At 41.4% G+C, this 27,945-nt stretch overlaps 1 protein-coding gene across 8 annotated transcripts in view; it reads left to right on the forward strand.

Moving 5' to 3' along the window:
• The window catches only part of BRSK2 (BR serine/threonine kinase 2), a 309,427-nt gene that overhangs the window by 220,796 nt on the left and 60,686 nt on the right, over positions 1-27,945 (forward strand). For all 8 annotated transcript variants that reach the window (XM_085062816.1, XM_085062817.1, XM_085062818.1 and 5 more), the window contains exons 5-9: positions 5,398-5,514; positions 15,625-15,658; positions 16,541-16,609; positions 19,533-19,679; positions 26,962-26,993. In XM_085062816.1, coding sequence (XP_084918942.1) covers positions 5,398-5,514; positions 15,625-15,658; positions 16,541-16,609; positions 19,533-19,679; positions 26,962-26,993 — 399 coding nt within the window. The remainder of the gene's footprint in view (positions 1-5,397; positions 5,515-15,624; positions 15,659-16,540; positions 16,610-19,532; positions 19,680-26,961; positions 26,994-27,945) is intronic.

The raw sequence follows: 27,945 nt of genomic DNA on the forward strand, positions 1-27,945 counted from the left end.
TATGCTTTGAGGAGAGGTTGGCAGGGAGAACCAATATATTTTAATGGATCAATGGAAATAATTATTTAAAAGCAAGCAACGTTTTATGCATACAAACCCTTATCCAAGACTCCTGATATGTTTATAGGTGTTGTCCTTTTTCCTAGCTATAATTATATTTACTTGTTCTGCAGAATTCTGTGAACACTTACTAAATTTGAGCATAGCAACCATGGCTATAAACCAAGAATCGGTAGATACAACTTGTATGTTTGGATCTGATTTGCAGAAGCAAGAGAAAATAAGATTAAAGGCTTTTATTCCTCATGAAATTTAAAATAATGCTTCTCATGCTATTAATGTTACTGATAAGTTATTTGCATCACATCAGGCACTTTAAGAGGCATACTGCAGAACAATTATTCCGCGGTCTGGCCCTACAGGGAGTTTGGGGGTCAGTAAGAAAAGCATTTGCAAAGTAGCCAACAATTTGATTAGTACAAATGACCTGCAACCACTCCAATTAAGAGGTTTGTTGGGTTAGAAATCTGTGACCTGTAATGAGTTGTCATAGAAACTGATACGAATGTTGCAGTTCATTCATCACTTCAAAAAATGGCTTCGTTTGTCGTCTCATGCCAGGTGACATAGCTCCTTTGAATCCAAGATCCAGAGTCTGTCCCTACACCAAAATTCTTCTGGCAGCCCTGGGTGACAGGCAGAGTGTGTTACTTCTGCAGTTGCTGCAGTACAGGTACAGGGATATTCTCAGACCAGGAGGAAGGAATGGAAGAGCACCGGAGGGAACTAAAGGAACTGTTTGAATAGCATCTCTGGCAGTGACTAGAAAGCAAGCCTGGCCAGTGTGGAAGTAGGAAGCTGGAACATGTTAATTCATATCTGTGCCTTTCATTTTCCATGCACCACCTCCAAGAATGGTGCCCATTTCCATGGAACATTTTTTTTCAGAGTGCTCTCTGCGTCCATCTTATGCTGCAAGGAAATTGCAAAGCCCTTTTTCTAACTTGTGAGAGAGGGATGTTGCAGAGTCTGACAATGTGTGCTTCCCCTGCCATGGCTTGCTCTGTGGCTCCCTTCCACTCACATGCTCTCCCTTCAAAAGCCCACTGGATGCTGGCTCCATAGGCTGACTTCTTGTGGTGTTGTCTTGGTTGAGAAGCTCTGGGAGACTGTGGTCACTATGGATCAAGGTTACACAGATTTCTTTTGCATCATTTCTCAGTATATACAAGGCTCAATTGGAGAGTTTGCCATGTTTGTCAGTAAAGAAGCTGTTCTCTTCTGCTTTTCCAGCTATGTGATAAAGCCCCAACAGCTTTAGGGCCTTTAGAACAAGGACAGGGTAACGAGTCTTCTGTTCACCTGCAGAGAGAGGAGTTGATGTGGTCATATAAGACACGGAGAGCCAGAGAGATCAGCTGGAATGGAACCAAATTAAACGCATTTACTCTGCACTGTTCCATTAATGCCAAGTAATTACCACATACAGTGGGATTTTTGTTTTGTTTTGTTTTGTTTCATTTGGCGCAAGAGAATTCTTTTCAAATGTGAGTGCATTAGGCAGTCCGGGCTGCTGGGCTCTTAGGTAAATTATAACAAGCCTTCCCTATTCCCATAAGTTCCTCTCCCTTCCCCTTGGCATTTGAAAAGCTGGCAGTACAAAGATGGGAAATGTAAATGCAGAGAGGAAGTCTCTTTCCCAGTGGCAGTGATTGCTGGTTCTGCCACTCTGGTGCAAACTCCTGGCCTGACTTCTATCCCCAGGATGCTGCCTCTGCAAATTCAAAGTGGTCCAAAGATGGATATCAGAGAAATGTTCCAGCTAGAGGAAAATTTTCACTGGGGCATATAATTCTCTAGTGGTTGAATGTGCAAGTACTGCCTGATCCCAGTGGTATCCTGATCTCTGAGAGCAGTGCTGCCAAAATACAAAATGCATGCTCATGATGCCATGAAATTCCTATGCTAACCATCCATACTGGGCACTAGAGACTGTCTTCAAAAAAGGATGGAGAAGAGTCAGAGAGATACAAAACTGCTGTATCAAAACTGTGTATTTTTGGGGCCAGGCAGCCATAAATGTAACAATTCTCCTCTCTGCTCAGTGAAGTGGTAATTTCTACAGTGAAGAGCTGATAAGTTTTCTTGGTTTTATTTTGATGAGTTTCTGGAGGAAAAGAAAGGAAACACATTAAGCTCTGTTGCTACTACAGTTTTACTTTCACACATACTCTCTCAGCCCCATAAATCCCTAGATCCCAACTTAAGACTCAAAATGCTCACTGGGAAGTGGTCAGCACCTCTGTCTAAAGACCTTCGTCAGCCTATGTGGACTGATCATTCATGGAAAGGCATTGTGCAGCACAGTGAGGTGAAGCTTCATGTTTGGAACGTGGATGGTCTAACCCCCTTTTTCCTCTCTTTCTTGCAGTGGTTCTCAAACCCCACAATATATGTGCCACTTTGTAGGAACCTCATTTCTCTGCTTGATTCTCCCTAAAAACCCAGGCCTAAAATTGTGTTGTTACTGTCTTCCCATCAGCTGGATCCCAGCTGATGGAAGACAGGATGACATGGGGAGAAGGAGACTCCTTTCCTCAAATGAATATTGTCCTCATTTTCAAAGGTGGTGTCTCTCCCCTTTCACTGCCTCTCAGTGATCTGGCAGTGGGGCTGGTTCAAAGTTCACATACATTGTGCTCCAGATGGGGCCTGTGGCAGATCTGCCAAGGCTGTGGAAGCTTTGAGTCATGGAAAGAGAGCATTTTTGCATTTCCTTTAGCTGCACCGTGTTCCTGAAATAAGGTGTTTTGCTGTGAGTGTACATCCAGGCTTGTGGACATCCTGTGCTTAGGTCGTGCTCCACCTTGGTCATTCCTTCTCTCTAAATGAGCTACACAATTCTAGGATAAGCAAAGGATTCCATTTTTAGGCACAAAAGTCACATGTCAGCAGTATGCCTGCTATAGACTGAATATATATATGAATCATACCATATCATGCAGTGCACAAGCAGTGGAACAGGCACAGGCAGCAGCAGCACCCTCAACTTCTGTACCATGTGTCTGTTCAGCAGTCAGCCAGGAGCAATTGCCAAGACTGAAAGACACCTATAGCCGCTGAAAAACTGTGCACAGCAGAAGGACACACACTCATCTTGAGCTGTGGGGAGGTTTCTTGTTTCATAGCATCAAACAAGCAGCACTCACTACAGGGAGCTATTACCTGCCCCTGAGCAGTGGTCCTCAGACAGGGGAACTGCAGCACATCCCCACAGCTGGATAGTCTTCCCATTAATGAAAGCAGTTGTAAGATGAGAGCTGTCCAGGATGTCTGCTGGAGGAAAGATGAAATCACACGCTACTGTCTCATTAGCATCCAGCTTTCCTCACTTGCCTTAGAACTGTGGGCTCTTAACTCCATTTCGCTGCTGGAGCTGGAGTATGTTAAACTTCAGCAGGTGTTGATGATCTTATCTTGCCTTTGTCTGGGACTGCTGTCCTTGATGATGGCATTCAGGGCTTCTTTTCCTGGCCATTAACTTATCATTCACTGCCTTTGGAACCTTTTCTTGTCACTCATCTCCAGCATTTTTTGTCAACTAGTTATGACTGTCTTGATGGTTATTATGGAGCTAGTAGGTCTTCTGTCTCCAATTACCTCAAACCTTGGATTTTTATGAGAAATACAGATTTGCTAAAGCACTTTATTTGTTTTCAGATGCAAATATGCAGAAATCTGTATCATGATGCTCCATTATCTACAAGATTGTAGACTGTGGTTAGCAAGGCCATTTTGATGTACAGGGTTCATCATGTTTACACAAGATTGGAGACTAAATTTTAAAAAGCAAGGGGGAAGAAATCATAGGTCTCAGTGAGGCAGATATCCAGTAATTACTTTGGATGTGTGTTGTTTTGTTGGGAGTCTCCTTTGGAAAAAATTGTTACAGTCCCCAGGTATCCTATTACCTTGTGCTCTGGTTTTACATCGAATTTACCTGCATTATTTACAAGTTGTCTCTAACTGATCATTCCTGTTCTCTTCAGATCGGAGGATCTAATTTCCAAGACCTTGTCATGCTGCTCATGTTGCTCTGAGAGGGAAAAGTCTGTCCATCTTTACACCTGTGTAGGGGTAGAATTACACTTGCATGTGTGAGGAGTGTTAGAGGAATGTTTTAAAAAGTGAAAAGGAAATGGCATAAAGACAAAGTTGCCTTCCATGATTGAGGTCACTTGACTATCCTGGCCCCTGGGTCTTTTGCCGAGTTCAGTTTCTGGTCTGAGTAATTGCTTTTAGTTGCAAATTTTTGCAAGTGAATGTTGTTTGCCTGACACTCAGTGGTTTTGGATGTCCTTTTCCCACAGGTTTGTGTTCTGCCTGTCCACAGAAGCTGGCAGTCCTGCCTGTTTGGGTACTTCTATTTATTATGAGTCATTTTGCCTATCCATAAGCAAAAACAAGAAAAGAGGATTTTCTTTGGTCTGCCTGAAGTGTTTCTCTCATCTCTGTGACTTTACAAGAGTTGCATGTAAAAAGAAAAAAAAAAAAAAAGCATAGTCATCACAAATTTTGTGGAAGATTTTTGTCTTTGGATGTAAAATCAAGTGAATGTAGTAGTTTTACAGAAGCACCTGAGTACATAGAAGCAGACATGGGTGCACAATGGTTTTGGCTGTGAGCAGTGGAAATTAATAAATTTGCCAATATATGATTTTAAGCAGGAGTTGCCATCATGAAGATTGTGACCACCTGGCTTTTCCCATGTTGACAAATAATAAAATCAAGCTTTGATGGAAAGGAGGGAAGCCTCTCTCCCCTTCCCACTGCTGACACCCTCAGTTATAAGCACTGCTGAGTTGAAGGGATTTCTCCATCAGAGCTAATTACCCAAAATTATTTCAAAGCCTTATGCCCATGTAAACAGCTCCTAATAGGAGCATTTTGCAATAGCATTTACATCAAGAATATTTTTCTCTAGATATCACTCATTTTGTTTCTTGTTGACAGAATATATTGATGGTGTTGCCTCCTACCTTAAGGAGCTGTCATATGATAGGGTGTATCAGCCCTAAATCCAAGCTGAAATACTCCTCCTACTATTTCCCTCAGTTTCTCCCTCATATTATGTGTGTGTCACTGGAAGTTGAAGATTTTCCTTTCCTGTTGGGACGCTGCAGGCCTTGCATTCATCAGGGATGGGCATCTGAGATATGGTCTAGAATACTGCAAGGATTGGATTTTGGATACGTGTGTTTTCCTGCCTGGGCCAAGAAAACAAATTAAATCAATTACAGTAAAACAACTTGGATGCTATTCTGGGCAAAGAACGAGCTTTGGAGTAGGAAAGCTGCTGTGGATAATTTAACTCACATTTTGACCCTCTCTTTACAGCCACAGGGACTTAAAACCAGAAAACCTACTGCTGGATGAAAAGAACAACATCCGGATAGCAGACTTCGGGATGGCGTCACTGCAGGTTGGGGACAGCTTGTTAGAAACCAGTTGTGGGTGAGTATCTCAAAGCATATTACAAAAATGAGGGACAGATTCCAGACATAGAAGTTGTCTATAGTAAGAGTTTCAGTAAAGACCTGCAGGCCTTCACACTGCATTGGTGTTTCCCAGCAAGACAATACATTTATATGATGCATGTGGTGTAAAAGAAGTGGGGTTAAGTGCTTTACACTGAAAAGCAGGCCACTGTAGATGTCACATGCAGATATAAAAATCAAGGCTTTCAGGTTTGGATTCGGCTGTGTATGCTGGTATATGTTTGCATTCAGTGACCATATAATTTTTGGGAACTGAAAGCAGTGGTGTTGACTGTTTTAAGAAGAGGCTTTGAAAAAATATTATTGGGTGGAAAAATAAATGAATCTAGGGGTTCTTAAATGGAATTTGCATGTCCTGTTTAGGCTCTCTGCTTGCATGCAGCCATTCATGTTCATGCTCTACACTGCTTCTGTCAGCTCCCATGCAGGAGTTACAGGAAGGAAGCAGGGTCCTTTGCAGTGACAGGCAGGGCATGAATGCAGGTATGAAGGAATCTGCCTGGGGAAATGTTGCAGGGGCAGTCTAAAGGCATTTCCATGGGAATTCAGTTGCCTTGGGGCACCACCAGGCAATGCTCCCCAATTCCCAGTGATGTGGTGACTCTGCAGGGGCTGTGGCACTGAGCTGTAGCAAGGGCATCAAGCTGCTGCAGCCTGGCACTACTACACCAGCTTTTATCTGTGTCAGAATTTGTTATAACAGCAAGCACAGAAACCAGATAGTACCAGCAGATTTCCCCTTCCTCCCATGCAGACTGACTCTTCTTAGTCTTTGGTAGTGTGATTCTGATGACTTCAGCCCAGGCCCATTCTCAGATGGTTACAGTTGATGTTTTTTTTGGTCTGTTCTCTGGGCCAGGGCACTTCAGGGTAGACATGGTGCCATCATGGTTCCTTCTAAAGCCCAGTCCCTGCCTCTTAGTCCTAGGCTGTATGCCTCTGCTTTCCAAGTCATGAATAATGGATTGCAAAAGTATTTGAAGTTCATGATATGATAGAATGCTGGTTGATGAGCAAACTGGGATCCACTGATTCTCTCCTGCCTGTATCAAGTCAAGATCCAAGCTCTTAGCAGTACAGGTGGAAAGAAAGGAGTTGTGATGCCAAGGCCAAGTACAAGGTCCTGCACTTGAGTAGAGAGACACTCAGTATCATCAATACAGGCTGAGGGATGAAAGGCTTCAGAACAATCCTGCTGAGAAGGGCTTGGGGGTACTGATGGATGAAAGGCTGGACATGAGCCAGCAATGTGCACTTGCAGCCCAGAAAGCCAAACGTGTCCTGGGCTGCATCCAAAGCAGCGTGGCCAGCAGGAAGAGGGAGGGGATGCTGCCCCTCTGCTCTGCTCTGCTCTGCTCTGCTCTGCTCTGCTCTGCACTGGTGAGACCTGCGCTGCATCCAGCCTTGGGGGGTCCATAGCATAAGAAGGATATAAACCAGTTAGAGTGGGTTCAGAGGAGCCCCTGAAGGTGGTTGGAGGGCTGTAACACCTATGCTGTGAGGACAGATTTATGGAGTTGGGGTTATTCAGTCTGGAGAGAAAAGGCTCCAAGAGACCTTACTACAAACTTTCACTACTGAAAGGGGGACTATAAAAAGATGAGGACAGACTTTTTAGCAGGACCTGTTGTGATAGGACAAGGGATAATGGTTTTAAACTAAAAAAGGGTCAATGTAGATTAGATACAAGGAAGAAGTTTTTTACACTAAGGATGGTAAAACACTGAACAGTTTTGCCAAAGAGGTGGTAGATTCCCCATCGCTGGAAACATTCAAGGTCCAGTTGGATGGGGCTCTGAGCAGCCTAGTCTAGTTGAAGACCAGGGGCATTAGACTGGATGGGCTTTAAAGATCCCTTCCAACCCAAACCATTCTGTGATTCTGCACATCTGTTGCTTGCAGCTGCTTTTAAACTTCCCCTCTAGATTAGGAAATGCAGTCCTCCCTGCAGTTGCCATAATTCCTCTATACTCTTCAGAGAAAATTGTTCCACTTCCTTCTATGAGAAAAAAAAAAAAGAAGTATGAAAACCAACCCAGCCTCAATTACTCTGTAGGATTTTTCAAACTCCTCAGGAACCTCTCAGTAGGGTTCCTGTTCTTGTTAGCACCAAGCTCTGTCATCCAGATCTGGAGTCTCAAAGGGAGGCTTCCTTTCCATAAGCTGTGCTGGAATTCAAACCTCCATGCTTCAAGCAGATCCAGCCCCCACATTGTGGCCTTAAAATGAACTAATAAAGAAATCAATGGAATGGAAGAGATGTGCCTGTAATAAACAGAACACAGCAGCAACACTATGATCTCCTGCCTTGCAGATGCATTTTAAGTGTGTTGCCAATCACTAGGCCTCCATGTGAGCTATTACACCACTTCATTAATTCTCCTGGCATGCAGCCCAGCATGGCTGATGCTGGTGTCTTGTGATCTCTCTGGTTTGGGGGGTGAAGGAAGGAAGGAAGGAAGGAATATATAACAATATGCCACACTGTTCACAGAGAAAGGTAATCCAGTGATGACTCCCTTTCCCTTGGAGCACACACAGTAACCAACCTCAGAGCTTTTCAAGGCAGCAGTTTTACCTACCCATGTAGTTGGAACTCTCAGCCAGCATGAAAAGGAACAAAACAGAGTGAGTCATGGCTGAGATATTGAGCTTTAATGAGATGCTCTTCCATGCACCCATAAGTTAATTTCAAGAATGGCTTTATCCATACTGTGAACACTGATAATGAGATGAAACTGTAACATTTCCATTGACAGTCACACAAGGAGTCTCCAGGTATTTCTGTCAGTCAGAGTGGGAGGCTCAGATGGGGTTGAGCCGTGTGATACAGCTAACTTTGTCAGTTCAGCAAAGCGGGGAGACTGCAGTCAAAAATTCTTTGCTATCACAAGTGAACTGCTAAGTTTAGTCCAAAGTTTGGGTAGTCTTTAGGTCACCACAGAGCCTTGACTGGCCTCATAAAGATTAGCCTCATGTAGCCTGAATTATGATGTAATTGCATATCTCAGAGTCGGTGTTTTCTTGGAGTTACTCCCTGGGTCTGCATAGTTTTCTGTAGCACTGACAGACTACCTGGAGGAAGCAGTAAAAGTTCAATCCACATGTGTTTGTGTAGGAGAAGGAGGAAAGGATGGACTTGCTGTTTCACTGACATAATTTGTCACTGACAGACTGCACCTTGGGCCTTGATTGTAAGGAATGCCCATTACTAGAAATGTGTACAAATCCTGTGTATGCACAGCACAGAGAAATAAGCCATAGTTTCAAATATGTGTTAGACCTTTGAGGGGAAGAGGAGCTGTGTGTAGGCTCTGCAGGACTAATTCTGCTTATGACAGAAATTGCACAGCAAGGCACTCTTATGGAGAGATGGTCCTTGAAATGCCAAAATAACACAGTGAGTCTCTTCATTCTTTCAGAAGCAGGGAAAGTCTGTCAGCTAACAGCAGCCCAGGAAGGAAGAGAAAGATGTGATAGGCTGCTGCTTCTATTATTTTAGATCTCTTCAGCTCTTCTTCCTCTTTACCCATCCAGACAGTGGCATGCAGAGACACTCCCTGTCTCTTTCACAGTAATTCTTCCTGGCATGCTGCCTTGCAGTGTTTCAGAATGGTAGATGTTGTCCAATCCATCCTGAATTGTCATTAGGCAGGAAGAAGTGAGTGCCTTTTGGTGAAACCTCAGGACTGAGACCAGGTAATCTGGGCTTGATTTCTGTCTCTGCTGAAGGCATTCACGGTGGTCTAGCACAAGATGCATTGCCCTTCTCTGCTTCAGTTCTCCATCATAGCAAGTCATTGGTGTATCAGCAGACCTGTGGTGAGCAGATAATTCAGAGGGCAGATACACCTCAGTGTCCAAGCACCATTTCTGATTTTAATTACATTACATGGTGTTGCACATGTTCTTTCCCTCTTATAATAAACGTGTACATACGTCTAAAACATAGGCAAGTGCTTGTCTGAGCCAGTTGCTGTCAGTCCTAGATCTACTTCATTAGTTTTGCACTTGGTTTGTTTTAAAGTTTGGAACCATGTGATAACCCCACCCACAGCAGCTCATACTAACAGTTTCAGATAAAAAAATTACTCTGTGAAGTGTTAAAAATGGAGGTAGAATTTTGATCCTAGTGCTCTAGAAAGTTTCTGCTACTAAATGCAAACTGCACTTTTCTAATGAAATGCAGTATTTCTGTGATGTCTAGAGAAAGCAAATAAATACTCAGGTTTTCCCTTTGCAGTGGAGGATACTAGAAATTTTTGTTTCTTTATGTGAAAAAACATTTACTTTGAATTAGACTTAAATAATGGAAATATTTCAGCCCATACACAGCATGCATCACACAAACACATGAAACCAGTCTGAAACAGACAAAAAGCAAGGAAAATTGTTGTTAAATTGACGGTAAGTTACAAGGAACTTAAAATGAAGATTATAAAGGGAAATACCAAACAACTTTATTAATAACCATTGGTAATAGCATCACCTATAATACATCACATGGTATGTTAAAAGAGCTTGGAGTCTGCAAAATCAATCTGAGAATTTAAGATGTGCTTTTCTTCAGATTGTAACATTTCCTTAGCCTGTGCATATTAGGATATGCCCATTAAGTATGAACCTGTTCAGGTTTTTTGAACAAATCTTTGCCTCATTTGATAATTGGATGGTGTATTTTTGTGTGTAAACAGCTATGTAATGTTCGAGTTTTCGTCATCATTCATTTTATGGATCCATTTATAACTTCTGCTCAGTGCATTCAAGCCTTGCTATGAATGCTAGGTAGGATTTCATTGCTATGTCATAGATTTGCAAATATTAATTATACAGTTTCCATATTATGTTTGCCACATTGATCTGGTTATCTCCATTTATAGGAGGACACAGGATTCTGCAAAATTAAACACAAAATTGTCAACCAGTTTTGAGTGTGCAGTTGGATACTCTGGGGCCCAGTACCTCAGGATACTTGGTGCTTGATAACAGTCCTTTACTTGGAGAGCAGAGTGCCTACCAACTGCACCTGCTGCTCCACATGCTTGTAAATGCTGGAAATCACTTCGGATGTGTAGCACTGTGATTCTGAAAACTGAGGAATGTGCAACTCATAATTACCTGTGAGCATCTCAGTTTAAGGAGCCTGTTCATTTTCTTTCACAAAAGGATTCTCTGGCAGGGACAGAGAGTTTGATTCTCCCATATGTCAGTCAGTTGCATGCTTACAAGTTTGTTGTTATTGACACTAAAGTTCCCTCACGCTGCTACAGACTTCCCAACTTCAGTCACAAGTGAAAAAGAGGCATTAGGCACAGCAACACATCCACCTGACTTACTTGCAGAGTACAATATAACCTTTTCAACGTTTTTTTTACCCGTTCTTAACTTTTGGGTACTTAATTTGGCAATCTTTATGCCCTTTTAATACAAGGGTCTGTTTCATTTTTTGAATGAAGATCTCTTAAAGCTTCCAAGTCTTAAAAATCTGAACTGATATATTAATGAACTGACTTGCAGATTCCCCAAAAATGTAATTGTACTTGAGGAGTAAACAGCTGTACAATGGCTGAGGGCTAGATGCTGAGTTTTCTCACACAAAGGTTAATGACTGAGTTGAAGCTTTAATGGCAATATAGCACTCAGCCTTAACTGCACCTACTACCTTAATTACAGCCTTACCGACAGCTCCTGCCTTCACTGCAGCCTTAACTACCCACTGCTGCTGGAACCTTTCGTTAGTCTCTCCCTGTCTTTCTTTTCTGTGTGATCTGTGCCTGTCGCTTTCTCTACTCAGAATGCCAGTGTCCTTCTTCTGAATTCTTTTTATCTATTTTGCTACTCCTCTGGTCTTCCCCTTCATCTCAGCCCTTTGCTACCCAGCATGGGGGAAGACAGAGGCAGCCTTTTGCTCTAGTGGGTAACTCCTGCCTCTGAAAGCAGCTTGGAGACAGTGATTAGGAGAGGGGAAAGAAGGACTCTAGGACCGAGCAACAGCAAAAACAGACAGATGTGTGAAGATTTCTCTGCAGCTATACAACATCTTACATCGAGGTAACTTCATGCATAAGAAAAACAGAGCAAAGGAGTTGTTTCTCCCTCTCTGCAATGTGTCTCTGTCTGTGAAGCTTAAAGTATGGCATTCAAAGAAGTTTTTCTTCTTCCCCAGATAATACCATCTTAAGGCATGGGACCAAAGGACTGAGGCATGGACACTCCTCTTTGATGGGACTTGGGAACCCATCAGGCAGTGTAACACATTATTTGTCGCACTGTGGAGCAGGATCACACAGCTTTCTCTGTCCTTTTCCCTATTCCTTCTTCTCAGGCAAAGCAGTGACTGTGTGTTCCCAGATAAACCTTATGCACCCAATGGATTTGTGTGTGCACAGTGCAGATCTCTCTTACCTGCATGAAAACACCTGTAACTCACAGGCACATCACAACTGCACTGAAGATATGGTCCTGCTTGTCTCAGATCTACTGTAATTGCACAATATCTTGTTGTGCACAGATTGAGAACTACTCTTCTGGTTTCTGAGATGAAATTCAGAAAAGACATCAAGGATATATACATTCCTTTCTGAATGCCTGACTTAACTGTCCAGAGCTGTCCTGGATTTCACCACTGCTCTCTTGTCTTATTTCCTCTGGTTTAAATCCCACATAAGTGCTTTGCTAAGGTCCCCTAAGATCCTTAAGATTATTGTGTCCTAGAGTCACAGCTGTGAATGACCATTCAGAGAGCCCTTCCTGCCCCAGGCAGACTAGCCTTAGAAAATCCACATCACCCTGGAAATAAACACTGCCAACACCACTGCTTTTTTTGCAGCGATACCCGCAGGCAGCAACTGTTTCTTGATCTTGCTGAGCGATATATTTATTTGTTATCAAGGGCAGATTGGGGTTTTTGCTGCACAGAGATGTAGCAGAATGATGAGGAGGTGGCCTAGGGGAAGAGACAGGGAATGTTGCTCTTGACACATCTATATTGAATAATTAGTGATAAGAGCCAAAGAAATATTCAGGACTGTGTAGAAAGATAAATAGATTTTTGATTAAATTTGAGTTCTGTCTTTACAGCAGTTGAAGTTGCTCTGTGATTGGTAGCATGGAAATGAGTTTTTTATGGATTCTGGCTGACAGGAGGATCCCTTTTAAAGCTGTTAGCCAAGGTAATGCTGCAGATATCTAGCTAGAGTGTGCTGGCAAGAATTCAGAATGGCAATGCCAGAAACCTGTGCTCTCTGGGCAGTTGCAATGCAGCTGTTGAATAATCGAATCAATCCAACTTGTTCAAAGGATTTATAACATTTCCTTCATCCAGTCTCCTAGACTTTTGCAGAATTTCAGTGGTGCCTTTTAAGATATATGACACATTCCACTGCAGTTCAGCAGACCTCAGGAAGGTAAATGCTTTCAGGGCATTTGCTAGTAGGACACGTAAATACGTATGTACCTATCTTGAGTTCTTCACAACACTTGCATTCTTCTTTTCAAGGATGTTAGCACAAGAAGCTTTCAAGGTGGTTGCATTGCTGAGCACCCACAAGTAAGAGTTCTGAAATTCTTGTCAGAGTCATAATATATAAATAAAAATTCAGGAACACTCTGCAATACTCTGAACACTCTTGAGATACTGACTCTTCCAGTGCACTCTGGTGCCATGGCCATCCAAAAAGGATTGTACTGAAGGATGTTGCTGAACTGTCCATGGTACCATGCAGGATTTGAGAGGTCTGGCTAAAGTTTCAAGCTCAGCCACAGGCATCACCTGCAGTAGCTATTTAATGTATTGTGTGTCTTCATGACTCACACAGAAGGGCACCTGTACCTTGCAGAAGCTGAAAAACATGCAAGAGTGAGAAACTGAGACATGCTAAGTGGCAGGAGCTGAACAGTTACCTAGATCGAGTCTTCACTCCTTTTACCTTCCATATATTTTCCAATAAATCTAATGTGGCTCAGTTGTACAGAACATGTTAGAACTGGTCTTTCTCTTCTGAGGTGACTAAACTGAGCAAATATCCTTGATCCATGTAAATCCTGTACTTTTTTTGCTACCATGTTTTTTTTTTCCATATTCCAGTTGCATTACTATGTTCCCTACAGTTCCCATACTGCCCTCTTTCAGTGTTCTGTCTAAGCAGTCCAGCACTAGTGAGAATTGTACTTGTCAGGCCTGGGCTGCAGTCCCAGTTGTGGTGCTGCTCCTTACTTGTGATTTGTGTGTGCCTTAGGGATGGCCTGTACACTCTACAGCACTGTTAGATATGAGAAACAGACAACATCACTAGTCAAGCGTTCTCTCAAGAATAATTTGTCTTCTAAAAGCTTGGAAAATTATGTGTTAGTCCAGTGTTGTAACTGTTTGTGGTTTAGACTTTGGGGTTTTAAAAAGAATAGGTGTAGCGCAGCTGTTGGTTTGCTATAAAGAGGCAAATTCACAGGAAACAATGTATTTTGAAAGTTTGGAAACATGTATGTGACACTAAGCAATTCAGTGTATCACTCTGGAGTCACTTTCTCTCTTGTGGGATGTGAAAGCTGTGGTGGCATTGCTCTTGCTTTAGTCAGAAGAGTAGACTCATGGTGAGGTTCTGATCACCTTTTTCAAACTGGGGCCAGATGCAGCTTTTAAAAATGCTAAGTAACCTTGTCCGTTTTGCCATGGCTGTCAGTGATAGAGCTACACAGAGAGCCCAGATAGTCTGTCCTACCCACTAGACACAAGTCCATTCTTTCTGGTCTTCCAGTGACCAACTCTGGCCAGCTCTCTGAGGGAGGCTCTGGTTTTCATTATCTGTTTTGACTCTTGAGCTGGTTTTTAAAATGTAGGTTTTTAAAATGTAGTCTAAACTAAGGCATTGCTGAGCAGATAGACTGGTTAGAATACCTGCGAATACCCCACCTCTTAAATGGCTACAGGATTAGGGTTGCATTAAATATTGAACTAAGCTGCTGAATTCTACCTTCCCCAAAATTTGTGAGGGATCAGCTGCCTTTCTCTCTCCTCATGTAAGCTTTGCTGTCAAGGTAGCTGCACTCCCATGTGTACCCTGAGTTTATTGTCATGCTCTGCCAAAAGCTGTGATACCAAATTAGGGCATTCCATGCCCATGGGATGATATTTTGCTATAAGATAAGTGTAGTGTGTGTGGAAATTCAATTAATGGGCTGTCTCACTGGGCATTAATATAGCATCCTAGCACAAAGCTAACCTCGCTGTGCTTCTGGTTTGCTCATTACTTTGTGAGACAGGTATTGCCCAGCCATGATTGCATTTGTCACAAGAAACACATACACAAATGAAGACAGGCTCAGGGACTGCTGGGAGGTGTCAGTATAAACAATAGCATGATTTGCACACGGGTTTCAGACAGTTTGCATCCCTTTTACTTGTCAAGTTACTTTAATGAAGGCTATAAAATAAATAGCCGTGGCTATAATCTTTAGGAATTAAAATTATTACCTGGCAAGTTGAAGTAATTAACTCTTCTCAGCCAGGAATCAAACAAGAGATATATAGGAGGATGTGAAAAGAATACATTAGCTCACCAGGTAATAGTGCTACTGTCCATACTTTTTTTTTTTACAGAAAAAAAAGGCATGTTGAAATCATGTATTGGCAGCTTTTGTGACCACTGGTGTAAATGAGAGTCATCTTAGCAGAAGAGATACAAGACATGGTTTAGGGATGCATCTGTCTTTTTTCCTGTAAAAGGATTTGCAGTGTGGGCCTTCCTTTTAATTAGATACAAGGCCAAGTTAAAGGGTGAGATTAGAGAGCTGGAATTCTCTACTCATGGAGTATGCCTGGTCTTCTCTTCGTTCCTTGCTTTTAAGAAACTCATAGGAGGGCCACAGAGTTTTATACTGTGCTAGTTCTTGACCATTTTCTGAGCTTGTTAGAAATGCGCTCTTGCTGAGGTAAGGAAAAATGTGCTGGTTTGCGCACTTGTATTCTGTATAAGCAAATCTATCATCGTTCTGCTAAACAAAATGGAAATGCACATAACCGTAAATACCAGGCTGTTACATGCTCTTCTGACTGTATTTTGTATTTCAGATCACCACATTATGCTTGTCCTGAAGTCATCCGGGTAAGTTGGTTAATACTAGTGTGCATAAATACATTTTTTGAAGTGTCACTCATTGCAAGTTTGCAGATAGACCCTCCGCACAAGAAATCTATCCAAGGCAGGGGGAAAGGATACAAGGAACTTTAATACAGTTTTGTTTGTTCGGCTCAGCCCTGAATCAAGCCATACTGATGGTATGAAGGAAATAATTGTGTGTTATTCTCACTACCCTTCTTGCTGTGGGATCAGACAGAAATACACAAGGCTTAATTTGATCTTTTGACCCAAGGGATGAAGTCCCCTCAGCTTTCCTGTCTCTAACGTAGCTTTCATCTCAGTAGAAGAGCCGGGGTTGACTGTCAGTGATAGTGGTTTGCACTGAACAGTATTCTTTCCCTCTACTCTCCCTTTTGTCCTCTGAAAACAAGTATCCCAGATTTTGGTGCCCAAGATTGCCCTCTTCCAAAGCATGTCTCTAATGTAAAGTGAGGCAGGAAGCACACAGGAGAGACTGTCCAGACAATACTATGAGCTTGCAAATTATGTGGCTGGTGACAAGCTCCCTGAAGAACCAGGGCAGAGAAAAACACCTTCTTGATGTCCTTAATGCACCTCTGATTGTTTAAATGCCAGATCTGATAATTTGTGAGTTGTCAAACATTCCTGCCCTGCTCCCACTTCTGAGGCTTTTCTCACAGATCCCAGATAAGACTGTAAACTGATGTTCACAAAAATTCCATTAGCAGGCTGTGTAATGGCCTCCTAGTTGGGAAAGCCACCTTGGGAAGCAGGTAGCTGAATTGGAAGCTGGGGTTTCCCATTCTCCCCTCTCTTGTTCTTCAAGGATAATTAATTCATTTACTAGTGATCGGTCTTTTGAACCTCTGTGTCGTTGCTGCGCAGGGAGAAAAATATGATGGAAGGAAAGCAGACGTCTGGAGCTGTGGAGTCATTTTGTTTGCTTTGCTAGTGGTGAGTCATCTTCCTTGCACTAGCCTTTAAAAAGAAAAGAAAAATCTGAAAGTGCTGCTGTATTTAATGGCAATTCTATTGACATCATGTACGGATGGTTTTTTTTAGTGCTCTATTTTTGTATCTCTCAGTGGCATCCTTTCCTCTTATTTCTACATCAGCCCCAAAGGAAAAGCATGAGGAATATTTCACTGCTTCTTTGAAACACTGCTGCCCTGCACAGGAGAGCATAGACAGGCATCAAAAACTTGTCTTCATAAATGCTCTTTGCTGTGTTGTGGTGCTGCACCACGTTTTTTTTTACAGGACAGAATGTGTAGGGTTACAACTCCAGGATACAGAGACCATCAAACAAGTTGTCCTTCACAGGATCAAAATATGGCTGGGTTTGGGATGTGTTGATGTTTTTCTGCTGCATGTATATGTGTGCTTCAGCAGGTATATTCATACATTAACTGCAGTATTTTTTCAGGAGAAGACTTGAGTACCTCATCTTTGTTTCATGCAAGCAGTGAGCTACATTTTAATTTGGTACACATGGGAACACATAACAGTAGTACAAAGTTTAAATTAGTTTCCATCTGGCTCAGTAATACTTTCAGTGTTCCAAATGCGATATCTTGTAACTTATCCTTCTTTTGATCAGAGTTTCAATTCCCTGTGGAATTTATTCTGAAGTGCAGTGCTATTATAACACTCCTAAACATAGAAAAACTGGATGTCCAGCTGAAGGCAGATAGATTTGGCATTTGTTATCAATCTTCATAGTATAATGTAAGAAAATATAGTTTATGTTAATAGAAGCATATACCACATGCAGATAAAATACTCTGTATGAATATAGGTTTTATGTGCATATTAAGTGCTTTATATCTGTAATAGTTCAGCTGATCATCTATAATTATAAAAATAACAAGCCTGAAGTAATATTTTTATATTCTTGTACATTTATCAGTAAACCTAATTGCTTCACTTACATGTTTTATTTTGAAAAAAGCAATTGTACAGTGTAAAATAAGAGGTAGATTCTGCATATTATTTTTGTTTAAAATACTTCAATGTTTTGGAGGATTTTTGTATCAAAAGATACGCTGATTGTTTTTTCATTGCTCTAATCAAAATACCTTGAAGTAATCTCAGTATGATGCTTTAATTCCCCTTAACCGATCTTACTATTTTTTCTTTTTAGTCATTACAATTCACTGACATTTTTTAAATTTTAGTTTTTTTATCTTGATGTTTCATGGGAAGAATTTTAACTGTCACACTACTTAGCACCTGGTCATCTCTTACTGAGCAGTTACTTTCATAGCTGATAAAATAGAACTGTATAATGAGCTCTTAATATAACTTCTTCAGTTTGTAAGAACAGAAGAGAGAATGTGTCAAGATGGTTAGGATTTGTAGGAGCAGGCTTTTTATCTTCAGGGGGATTCTCTGTCAAGATTTGGTGTCTGTTGCTGCATCTTCATCTGTTCCTACATACAAACAAGCCTGAAAAATGATTGAAATAAGTCTATTATTGATGGAGAGTGCAGAGCTCACCAGTTAATTATGTCAGGAAACTAACATAACTCTCAAGAAAACAAAAACTCTCAAGAAATAATAGCAGATGGTAGTAACAAAAGAGGTGTAGCTGTTACCTTCAGGAAATGCCACACAGCATCCTTTCTGACTTCATCATGGCTTAAATTACATTAGCCAAAGTACTGAACTATCAGAATTGATTTTCCTTTAAGTCTGAAGTGGTTAGGAAAAATGCAGGTAACTCAGGAGATTGCTTACAGAAGTCAGGGAGGCTCTGCCTTCAAGTCCTCTTGAAGGAACAAACACCAGTAAGTAGTGCCCAATCATGGTTGCCATCTGTAGCTTCCTGAAGGTGCTGTAAATGGAGCTGTTGGTCTCCCTAAACCATAGACACAGGATTGCTTATACAGATGCACTACTCGCTGTAGTAAGAGCAGTGGCAGAGCTGACAACTTAAAGCTTCATTATCACAGCAGCTGACAGCTTGCAGCTTCCCACAAACCATCCTGGAAATCAAGGAAGCTCGGCACCTACTAGAATTAGGCAGTGAAAGAAGGAAGTGAGAATATCTAGGAAGGTACAGACTTGCTATAAAAGGGTATCAGCTTCAGTCAGTAGAGTTATCCTAAAGATTTCAACTTCTCTTTTTCCTTTTTGTCCTTGCAGCAAGGATAGGTCTTTTACTGCTTTTTGTGGCAAGCTGATGATCTATTCAAAATGTAGTTTCAGCTAAAAAAACCTCAAGCCATTCATGTAAGTGAGCTACAGTAGGGAAGCAATAGGAACTGATGACCTGACCACAGCATGGGAACTGGATGGAGTATATTAAACAGGTAGAATGTCTGCTGCTTCCAAAGGCTAATGTTGGTTGGGGTTTCTTTCAGCTGTGTCATTTCAATGCTCCATCAGAAAGAGCATGTTCTTTACTGAAAGTCTCTCAAAAGCTGTTCACCTCCTTTTCAATGTCTGCAATAAATGTGTCTCTGGAAGATTAAAAATAAGGAGACGATAAACATTGCTGCTGTGAAAGTATGCCCAGGAGGAATACCAGCAGATCAAAAGCTTGAGCTGAATTTAAGTGAATCCATGCATCTTTGGTGAATTTGCCTGGAAAGACAATTTCATATTTTGTATTTTATTTTATACTGGTAGTCATTTTCTAATTAAAGGTCTAATAAAAAAACCAATGCCCTCAGTTTTGTTTCCTATGTTAGAGGAAATACAGCAGCACTAAGAAATTAATTATTTTCAATGGATAAATTTTTTTTTCACTCATTATAATGATTCATTATGAGCTGACTTCCTCTTTTCCATTCTCTCACCATGTTTATCCTGGCTTTTCCCCTTTGTTCCTCTCCAATTCTCTCCCATTGACCGCTCTGTCCCATCCCTGCAGGGTGCCCTGCCTTTCGATGATGACAACTTGCGGCAGCTGCTGGAGAAGGTGAAACGTGGAGTGTTCCACATGCCCCATTTTATCCCCCCTGACTGTCAGAACCTTTTGCGGGGGATGATTGAAGTGGATGCCTCGAAACGTCTCACGGTAAGGAGGCATTTGCTACCTGTGGTGTGAGCGAGGTGTCATTTCTTGCCTCATTGCAGCAATGGTTGAGCAGCTAAGGTAACTTGGTGATTTACTGGCATTCCTGTGTGTTTCCTCCTGACCAAAGGAGTGGAGTTGGTGGAGTCTTTGGGAAGAAGTTCGCTACCTTCTCTTTTGAGTCAGGAGGACAGATTGCCTTTGTGTTTTTTCTGTAGCCTCATGATTCCCTTTCATATGTAACTGTGGGCATTTAGAAGAAATCCCTCATAGCTCATCACAGAACTACTGACCCATTCACACATTTTGGAGTCCACCTGAGCTGTCTGATTCTTCTGTCTGATCCACCAGTTTGCTGGGGGCATGATAGAAGTGTTTGAAGGTCACAGGTGTTAGGAATGGCATTTGAAGCCTTGCCATTAAACAAGAGTGATTTTCTCACATTTTGGACAGAAGTGTTGGCTTCTCACTTCACACCACGCAATCTGCATTGTATTCTATCCGGCATTTGCTCCGCATTATCCTCTAGCAACCTTCAGATCAAGTGTCTGCCAGTCTGTTCTTTCATTCTGTGCCTCGTGGTCCTGAGCACTGTAAGGTCCAGTGTTGAGCTCCTGGCATTCAGCACTGAGGCTGCATCTAGGATACATCCCATCACTACAACAGACACCCTGCAAGGGTGAGGACTATGTAGTGATTGTATCCTTCATTAACACTGTGTTAATGTTTTAGGGCCCTAAAAAACATTAGCAATTAAAATAATTTTGGAAACTAAGATTGCCTGCTTGTCAGTGGAGGCGTGTGCCTTTATGGGTACATTGCCCTTGTAAATCCTATTGTCAGGCCATGGTGATGATTTTATACAGATTTACTAAGCTCACAGATTCTGAGTGGGAGTATGTATAAAGAAATGTAAATTTAAAACTCCTCCTGGTTCTTCGGTCTGCTAAAATATTTATAAATAAACTCTCAGATCACTGGTTGGCCTCTCTGCTGAGATTGGTAACAACAGCATCAGTCTGTGCCAGCTGTGACGGTGCTTTTGGGATGCAGACATTTCTCTGTTAAGAAGTTAACTGAAACTCCCTTCACAACTCTTTACAGTGTTACCTGACGGCTGGGTTTTTCTTTCGTTCATTACCAATCCAGGTCATGCTCTGTTTGGTGGCATGGGGGAAAAGTTCATCTTATTACTAGTATCCCTACATTTGCAAACCCAGTAACCATCGCATTTGCAGTGCATAAATAGCACTGATTGAAAAAAAAGTATTAGGCACTTAAAAAGGCTTTTTTTAAAACAGATTTTTAGAGAAAGAAATAACATTTTCAGAAATATTTTCATGGAAAGAACACTGCAGAGGTTAGAGCAATATCCTGAGACTCGAGACAGCTGTTCTTCATGGCCAAGAAAGTCACCAAGTCCCTCTCAAGCTTGGCTTCCTTTCCATAATGTAAACATACCAGCTTCTCTGTTGGTTTGTTGGGTTTTTTTCTCCAATATATTAGTGCCAATGGTCTGAGTATGTTAGGGAACAGATCATCAAGTGTTATATCTTTCTTCAGATTGTTATGAGCTTTTCCATAGGGCAGACACAGACCCTAAACGTTTTGAGTTGTGCAATACAGCAGAGAATGTACACAGATAGGAGAGAAAGCGGTTGAGGTAATTCAAGGTCTCAGAGTGACACCCATCCCCCTCCTTTTCTTAATCAAAATTAACCTCTTACTTCCTTAGGGAGGAAGAAAACCCCAGATCAGGTAGTTATTGGCAAGCACTAACCATTGAATTATGAATAAGAATCTGAAATAATACATATTAAAGAGCTGAGAGCTGGGAGGAAAAAAGGATAGCTCTTTGTTATTAGCTGCAATCTTATTTTCATTATTTGAGGGTCTCTGTGTTGACTGTCCCTGCTGCTGTCACACTCCTATGCTGTTAATGTGTTGCTTGCTTTGATTGCCAGGCAGAAGGGAGCTCTTTGTTTACTGCACAGGAGCTGGGAATATAGAGTTCATTCCGAGGAGAGAGCTGAATTCTATTTTAGCTTTGTCCTCTGAAAAAGGGTATAGATATGGTTTTATTTGGAAGCCTCTATTCCTAGAAAATATCTCACTTGAATCAATTTGATATTTATACAAAGATCCGAGCAAAATTATGGCTTAGGTACAATAAGTACAGATGTAGCTTTTACTATTACTGATCATTTGCTCAATCTCACTAGTGAATTCAGAAAAATGTAGTGAAGTGTAAGGTCACTAGAATTTTCTTTAATTTTTCACTTCCCCTCTCTGCTTTGTTTTTTTTTTTTTTTTTTAATTTGTATCTCTTTTCATCCAACTGCATTTCCCTCCCTGCAGTAATTGCCATTTCACAGCACACCCACACCTTCCCCAGTCCATCTGTTAAAATGATCAACAAAAACAGAACCAGCATTCACGTTCAACTGTCATAATTTTCTTCAATGCTAGAGCTTGAGAAGATTAATAGAGGGGAGGGTACTCAGAATTATTGATGCTGGCCCTTTCCAGCCTTAAGAAACAGGCATTACCTTTCTTAGTATATGATTCATTTGTGGGAATGAGACTTTATTATGTCTTAGTGGAATATTGTTCACACTCACCATGTGTTACATAGCCTCAGATATAGTTAGTGGGACATCCTTGACCACTCCCAAACTGCAAAAGTTGGTCCCAGCTGCTGGTGATGATATTTCTGACCACTGATATTTATGAAAGATGAAATCAAACAAAGAATGAGTACTAAGATGATCAGCATTTGAAAGAGTCTGCCTGAATAGTAGGGCCTAAAAGAGCTTCAGTTAATGTACACAGGTGATGTCTAAGAAAGGTTGTACTGGTCTTCTGCATATTCATTAGAGGGAATTACGAGAGAGAGAAGGATTATTTAAGCTAAAGGAACATACTGGCACAAAAACAAATGTATGTCAAATGGCATTACAGGAAAGTAGGCTAGAAACTAGAAGATTTTTAGGCATATCAGTGGGGTTCTGGGACAGCCTTCTAGTAGGAATAGTGTCAGGAGAGAAAAGTGAACTAGCAATGAAGTTTGAGAAGGCTTATGGGAGGTGTACTCTGAGTGCCTAAAGCACTGCAGGATGAGGTTTCTTTTAGTTATGTGCTCTTCAAACGATTCCACATCTCTACAGCAGAGAATTACAGCTCCTGTAGTAGAAACCAGTTGCATTCTCAGCCTATATTTTCTTCTACAGAAAGACAAAGGCAAAGGGCAGAGGCACTTTCCCTTTAATGATGGATGAGCATTATAGAAACTTTTTTTCTAGGGCAAGGTGCATCACAGCAGATTTTGCAGAATAGCATGTTCCAATAAAGTTATTACTGTTCTAGTGCTGACATTGTATACTAGAGTAGAATGACTTGTCTTCCATGTTGGGTATCCTTCCATGTTGCTGTACAGAAATACCTATCCCTGAATATTCCCTAAATATTCCTTGAATTACACATAATTTCAGAATCTCCTCTCTGCATTCTGATTTTGTTTTTCCTTGGGTATAATGTATGCTAATGATGGAGTACAGCATCTAAGGAACATTACAAAAATGAAGAAGGAAAAACTCACCTGTTTCCTTCTTCATTCTTCATTTTTGTAAAAGGTCTTGTGGTAAAGTCCCTATTACATAATTTAAATTTTCTCACTTTACAACTTGTAGTATGGAGGTAATTGTCCAGATAATGTATTTAGGCTTTAAGCTTTTGGCTGTTAATGGCCCATTCATGCCCCATGCATGCTGGACAGTGATACTTGCCCTTGTCGAGGTCCCTGGAGGCTACTGCACTACAGCTGCTACCGCTGACACAGGTAATGGTTTTTGCACTGCCAGCCTGAGCCCTGAGGCCAGGAAAAGCTTCTATCTTGACATTGCACAGCAGGTTTAAAGCTCAGACTAGGGGATCTTCTGGATGAAGAAAATTCATTTGAGGTGTGGGTGCACAGATGGGTTTGAGGCTGTTCCTTTTCTGGACAGGGAAGTTTGAAATTTGACAAGAGTTCAAGCCCAGAAGCCCTCATCTATATCCACAGACTTTCAGAAAGTTTTTCTTCAGGTCAGAACTTTTTAGCTTGGCAACCGCTCTGCTGAGATCAGTGCCGAGGATGTAGACAGTGCTGTCTTGTTTTCCATCTGCTTGTCTGTCTCCATCTGTTGTTCCCTGCCTTAGAATTCAGACGTAAGCTCTTTGTGGGAGGAGACCTCTTTTTCTGATGAGCTTGTGCAGCTCTGTATCACAGTGGGTCTCTTGTCTGTGAGGGGGGCTCCTTGATGCTTCTTCAGTGTAAAAGTTTAGTATATATTGGAAGTCTTTTTATGTAAAACCATGATAAAGGAATTCTCCCTCTCCTTCCATTACAACATCTTAGCATTGTAATGTCACAGCAGAAATCTCTCTGACTGTGCATGTGCAGTGGATCTGAGCATGTTTTGTTGTTTCAGAGATGATGTCATGAGACAATTGCCTGCAGTGACTAGGAGACATTAGGAAGCAGCATTTTTACAACTTCCATAAAATGGTATTAAACTTGGCAAACTCATGTGCAAACAGCAAGAAAAACCCTCTGGGAAGGGTTGTTAAATGCCTTCATCACTTAAATGCATTTAAACATTGTGTTTAAATGAAGGCAGGAGTGAGATTAGCTCCCACTGTGTATCTCTCTCCCCTGCACTGCACAGTAAAAAGCATACAGACTTCTCCTTGTCAAAACCAATTGCCCTCCCATAACCCTCCTGTCACTTTAATGCAGACAAAAAGCAACAAAGCATTAATTAATTACCTTTAAAACAGTAGTGAAGATGTTGGCAGCAGCAAGCATACTTGTAATAACATTTCAACACAATTACATTTGAATCAGCATAGGAAATGGGTTTGCAGAATACTTCTCGTGCCCAGGATATCCCAGCTTACTTCACAGCAGTGGTTTTGATGTGGATTGAATGGCAGAGGTGTAGGTAAACAGCAGACACGAGAGCTGTTATACACCTTCAAATGTGTATCAAGGTGCAACAGGGCTTCTCTTTCAGAAAAATGCTGTGTGTTCATTAGCTTGAAGGAGGGTGATCAACAGGGATGGGCAGAAGGCATTTCTCACTGACATGTAGTCTGAAGGAGCCCAGGGGTTATGTGACTAAGACATGAACTGGTGACCCTCTTTTCTGTCCCCTCTCTAACTCAGAAAGTGCTGTTGTCTGCTTTGCCATGGCATTTCTGCCTATCACAGGCACATGAGCACTGTGACCCAGGGAGACAGAAAATGCAGCAGGAGAAGCAAGCATGAAAGAGGCTTGGACATGGCATAGCTGTATCATCTGCATCTTGTCTGAAATCATTACTCTCCCTAACCCTCCATGTAGTGTATGGGAAATAACAAGTAGATGGCACAGGAGGTATAGTCCACCCCTGAGCAGATCCTCACAGAACTACAGACCTGCTAAGGAACAATGCTAAAATCCTGCCCCATGGAAGCTGTATGAAATAGGCTCTTATGTTCTGTGGTTGTACCTCAGCTTGCACAGAACCAGAAGGAAGAGGGCTGTGTCTCCAGGCTGTTCGGGGAGTTCCATATCTTTATCTTGATGGGATATGGCAGTGTGTCAGGAATACTCCACCTTGCTCTTAATATTGCAGGGTTTAAAGGACTACCTAATGCAGGGGAATTGTGATGAAGGGGAATTATTGTGGCAGGGCTGAAGCCACAACTGGAAGCTGTGCAAGTCTGCCTAGGCCAGTGGATGTGTGTGCTGGGGGCATTGATGCTGGTTAGAAGATAGGTAGGTATGTGAGTGCCAGCTGCACCTCTGATTGCACTGTTGATACACTCTGGGTTTTAAAGGAGGCTGTTTGTCTCTCACACTGTTCCCTCCAGCCTCCTGTCATGCTTTCCTAAGCTACATTCCTTGTTTCTTTGTTCTCAGGAAAAACCCTGACTCACTTAATAAAAAGATCTCATATAGAGCCAAACTCATGTTTTACTGGTTTCCCAGACACAGAGCTGTTGTTCCATAGCACAAAGGTCTCTGATTCTCTGCTCTCTGTGGCAAACACCTACTTTATATCTCTGAGATTTTCTTGTTTGCCTGTTCCTTTTCTTTTTTTTTTTTTTTTGTCTCTGATTCTTATTATTCTGGAAGTGGAATGTAATAAGAGCAGGACAGCTGTCGCCATTCTTCGTGACCATTTTAATGGGTCTGTGATTTCCTCTCATATGAGTTTCCTTTCAGCTCTCTCCTGCCTTTCCCCTGAATGTTGCACAAACGTGAGCCCATGTGCAGTGAGTGTGCATTTTGTTCTGCACCTACAAAGGTGCTGCATAGTGATGAATATGAAAAACATTACACACATAAAATGTAATCCCTGGACGTCCAAGAAAAATTGTTTTCTGCTCTGATGATTGAAACAAAATATGTTAGGAAGGTTCTGCTGTAAGTATGTCATATGAACCTTCTGTTCTCTCTGCTGTTAAGGGTTTCTCTTTGAAAAAGCATGTTGCTTTCTTTTCCCCAGGCTTGTGGGAAAATGTCATCATACTGTTTGTTGGGATCTGCCCTCCATAAAGTTGCTGAAAGTTCTGCAACTTTCAGCTTTAATCGGTCCTTCATTGCATAGTGAAATTCTCATGTGTGGGACAGGAAAGAGGGAAGCAAAATAAATTTGTGGTCTGGTGTTCCGGTGCAGAATTAGTAAATTACATAGAACCTTATTCTGCTTGGTCCTTAGTTTTTAATGATAAGTGTGAGGCCAATCTAGAATGAGTCTTGTATCCAGGAAAGTCACACCACAGATGCTCCAATTATCTTGTTTATTATCTGTTTGAACCTATTTTCTTCTTTCTTCCTCTCTCTTTTTCTCCAAAACAAAACTAGAAATGCAATTTAAGAATAAAGGATCAGCTATTATGCAGATACAGAAAGGAACAGTTAGATTATAGAGGAAGGACTTCAGAAGGGAAGAGCTTGAATTCCAAAAATGCTTGTCTCTGAAACCTTACACTCAACATTTTCCTGGGATTTGCTCCTGACTGATGCATTATGTCTGGAATTAAAGTTTCATTTCCAGTGCGATGGGTTAGGATGAGCAGCTCTTTATGCAGCATAAAGTTCCCATTGTATGCACAGATCCATCACTGAAATTTTGGACTTCCTTGAATAAGCCTTGAATAAGGATGACTTATGGAGTTACCTTTGAATAAGGATGATTTATGGAGTTACCTTTTCTATTTTACAGCACTAATTCCTTGTTTTCTTTTCCTTTACAGCTAGAACATATTCAGAAACACATATGGTATATGTAAGTAACTTTGTTAAAATTTTTGCATGCATTCATTATTGATTCTGATGTTCTAGTGGTCTCTGAAGAGTGAGACTGGAGTTTGAAAGCAGGTTTCACACAGGTGGAAGAAGGGGCAGAGAACAGAAAGACGTCTATTTTTATTTTTTGTTTTACTTCTCGCTACTCATAGAATTTAATTTGTATATACCAACCCAGAAACATTTTTTTGTACAATGGCTAACAACAGTTTGAAATAAGACATTCAGTCCAGCAACTTGCTGTGTTAAAGAGATACCTGCAGGTGATCAGCAAAAATAGCCCCAGCTAGCAGCCATATTTAGTTTTCCATTCAAGTGCTGCAGACAATCCCTTGTAATACCTTCTTGACAAGAAAGCTTTCATTTGTTCCTTCTTGGCATCTTGGCTTTTCTCTGAAGTAGAAACAAAAGTGATATTGATAAGTAAGCACCTGTGAGCAACAGCTTTTCTGTCTCATAATCCCCACTCCTTCTTCAGAGCAAGCGAAGAGAGTGCTTCTGACCTTGTAACCTGTTGATGTGAGAGTACTTCTGTGACTTGATTAAAAGCAGCAGTCCTGACAATGAAACAGGAGGTCTGTGAGAAAAGTACACGGCTGTCTGGTGGTTTGGGTGTAAGGAAGATTGATGGCTTCTGAAAGTGACCTTGCTCTTTGTGTAGCCTTAGTAGTATTTCAAAAAAAACTAAGTAAATAAACTTTTTACACTATGATATCCTAATCAAACTGAGGAGAATACTTCATGTAGTAAACAAGGAAATGATCTTCATAAGTTTCTCAGGGTCTGCATTTCCCAGGTTGGTGATAAGGAAAGTCCTACCTTCATAATCCTATCATTTCTCTTAAGTACTCAAGTACAATATGAACTGATATATAAGCCTGTCACCATGAAAAAGAAGCCACTTTTTCTTTATTTGTTTTGTTTTCTCTGAT

Source organism: Lichenostomus cassidix, chromosome 5, assembly GCF_008360975.1.
Source record: "Lichenostomus cassidix isolate B80296 chromosome 5, HeHo_3.0, whole genome shotgun sequence".
NCBI classification, from domain to species: Eukaryota; Metazoa; Chordata; class Aves; order Passeriformes; family Meliphagidae; genus Lichenostomus; species Lichenostomus cassidix.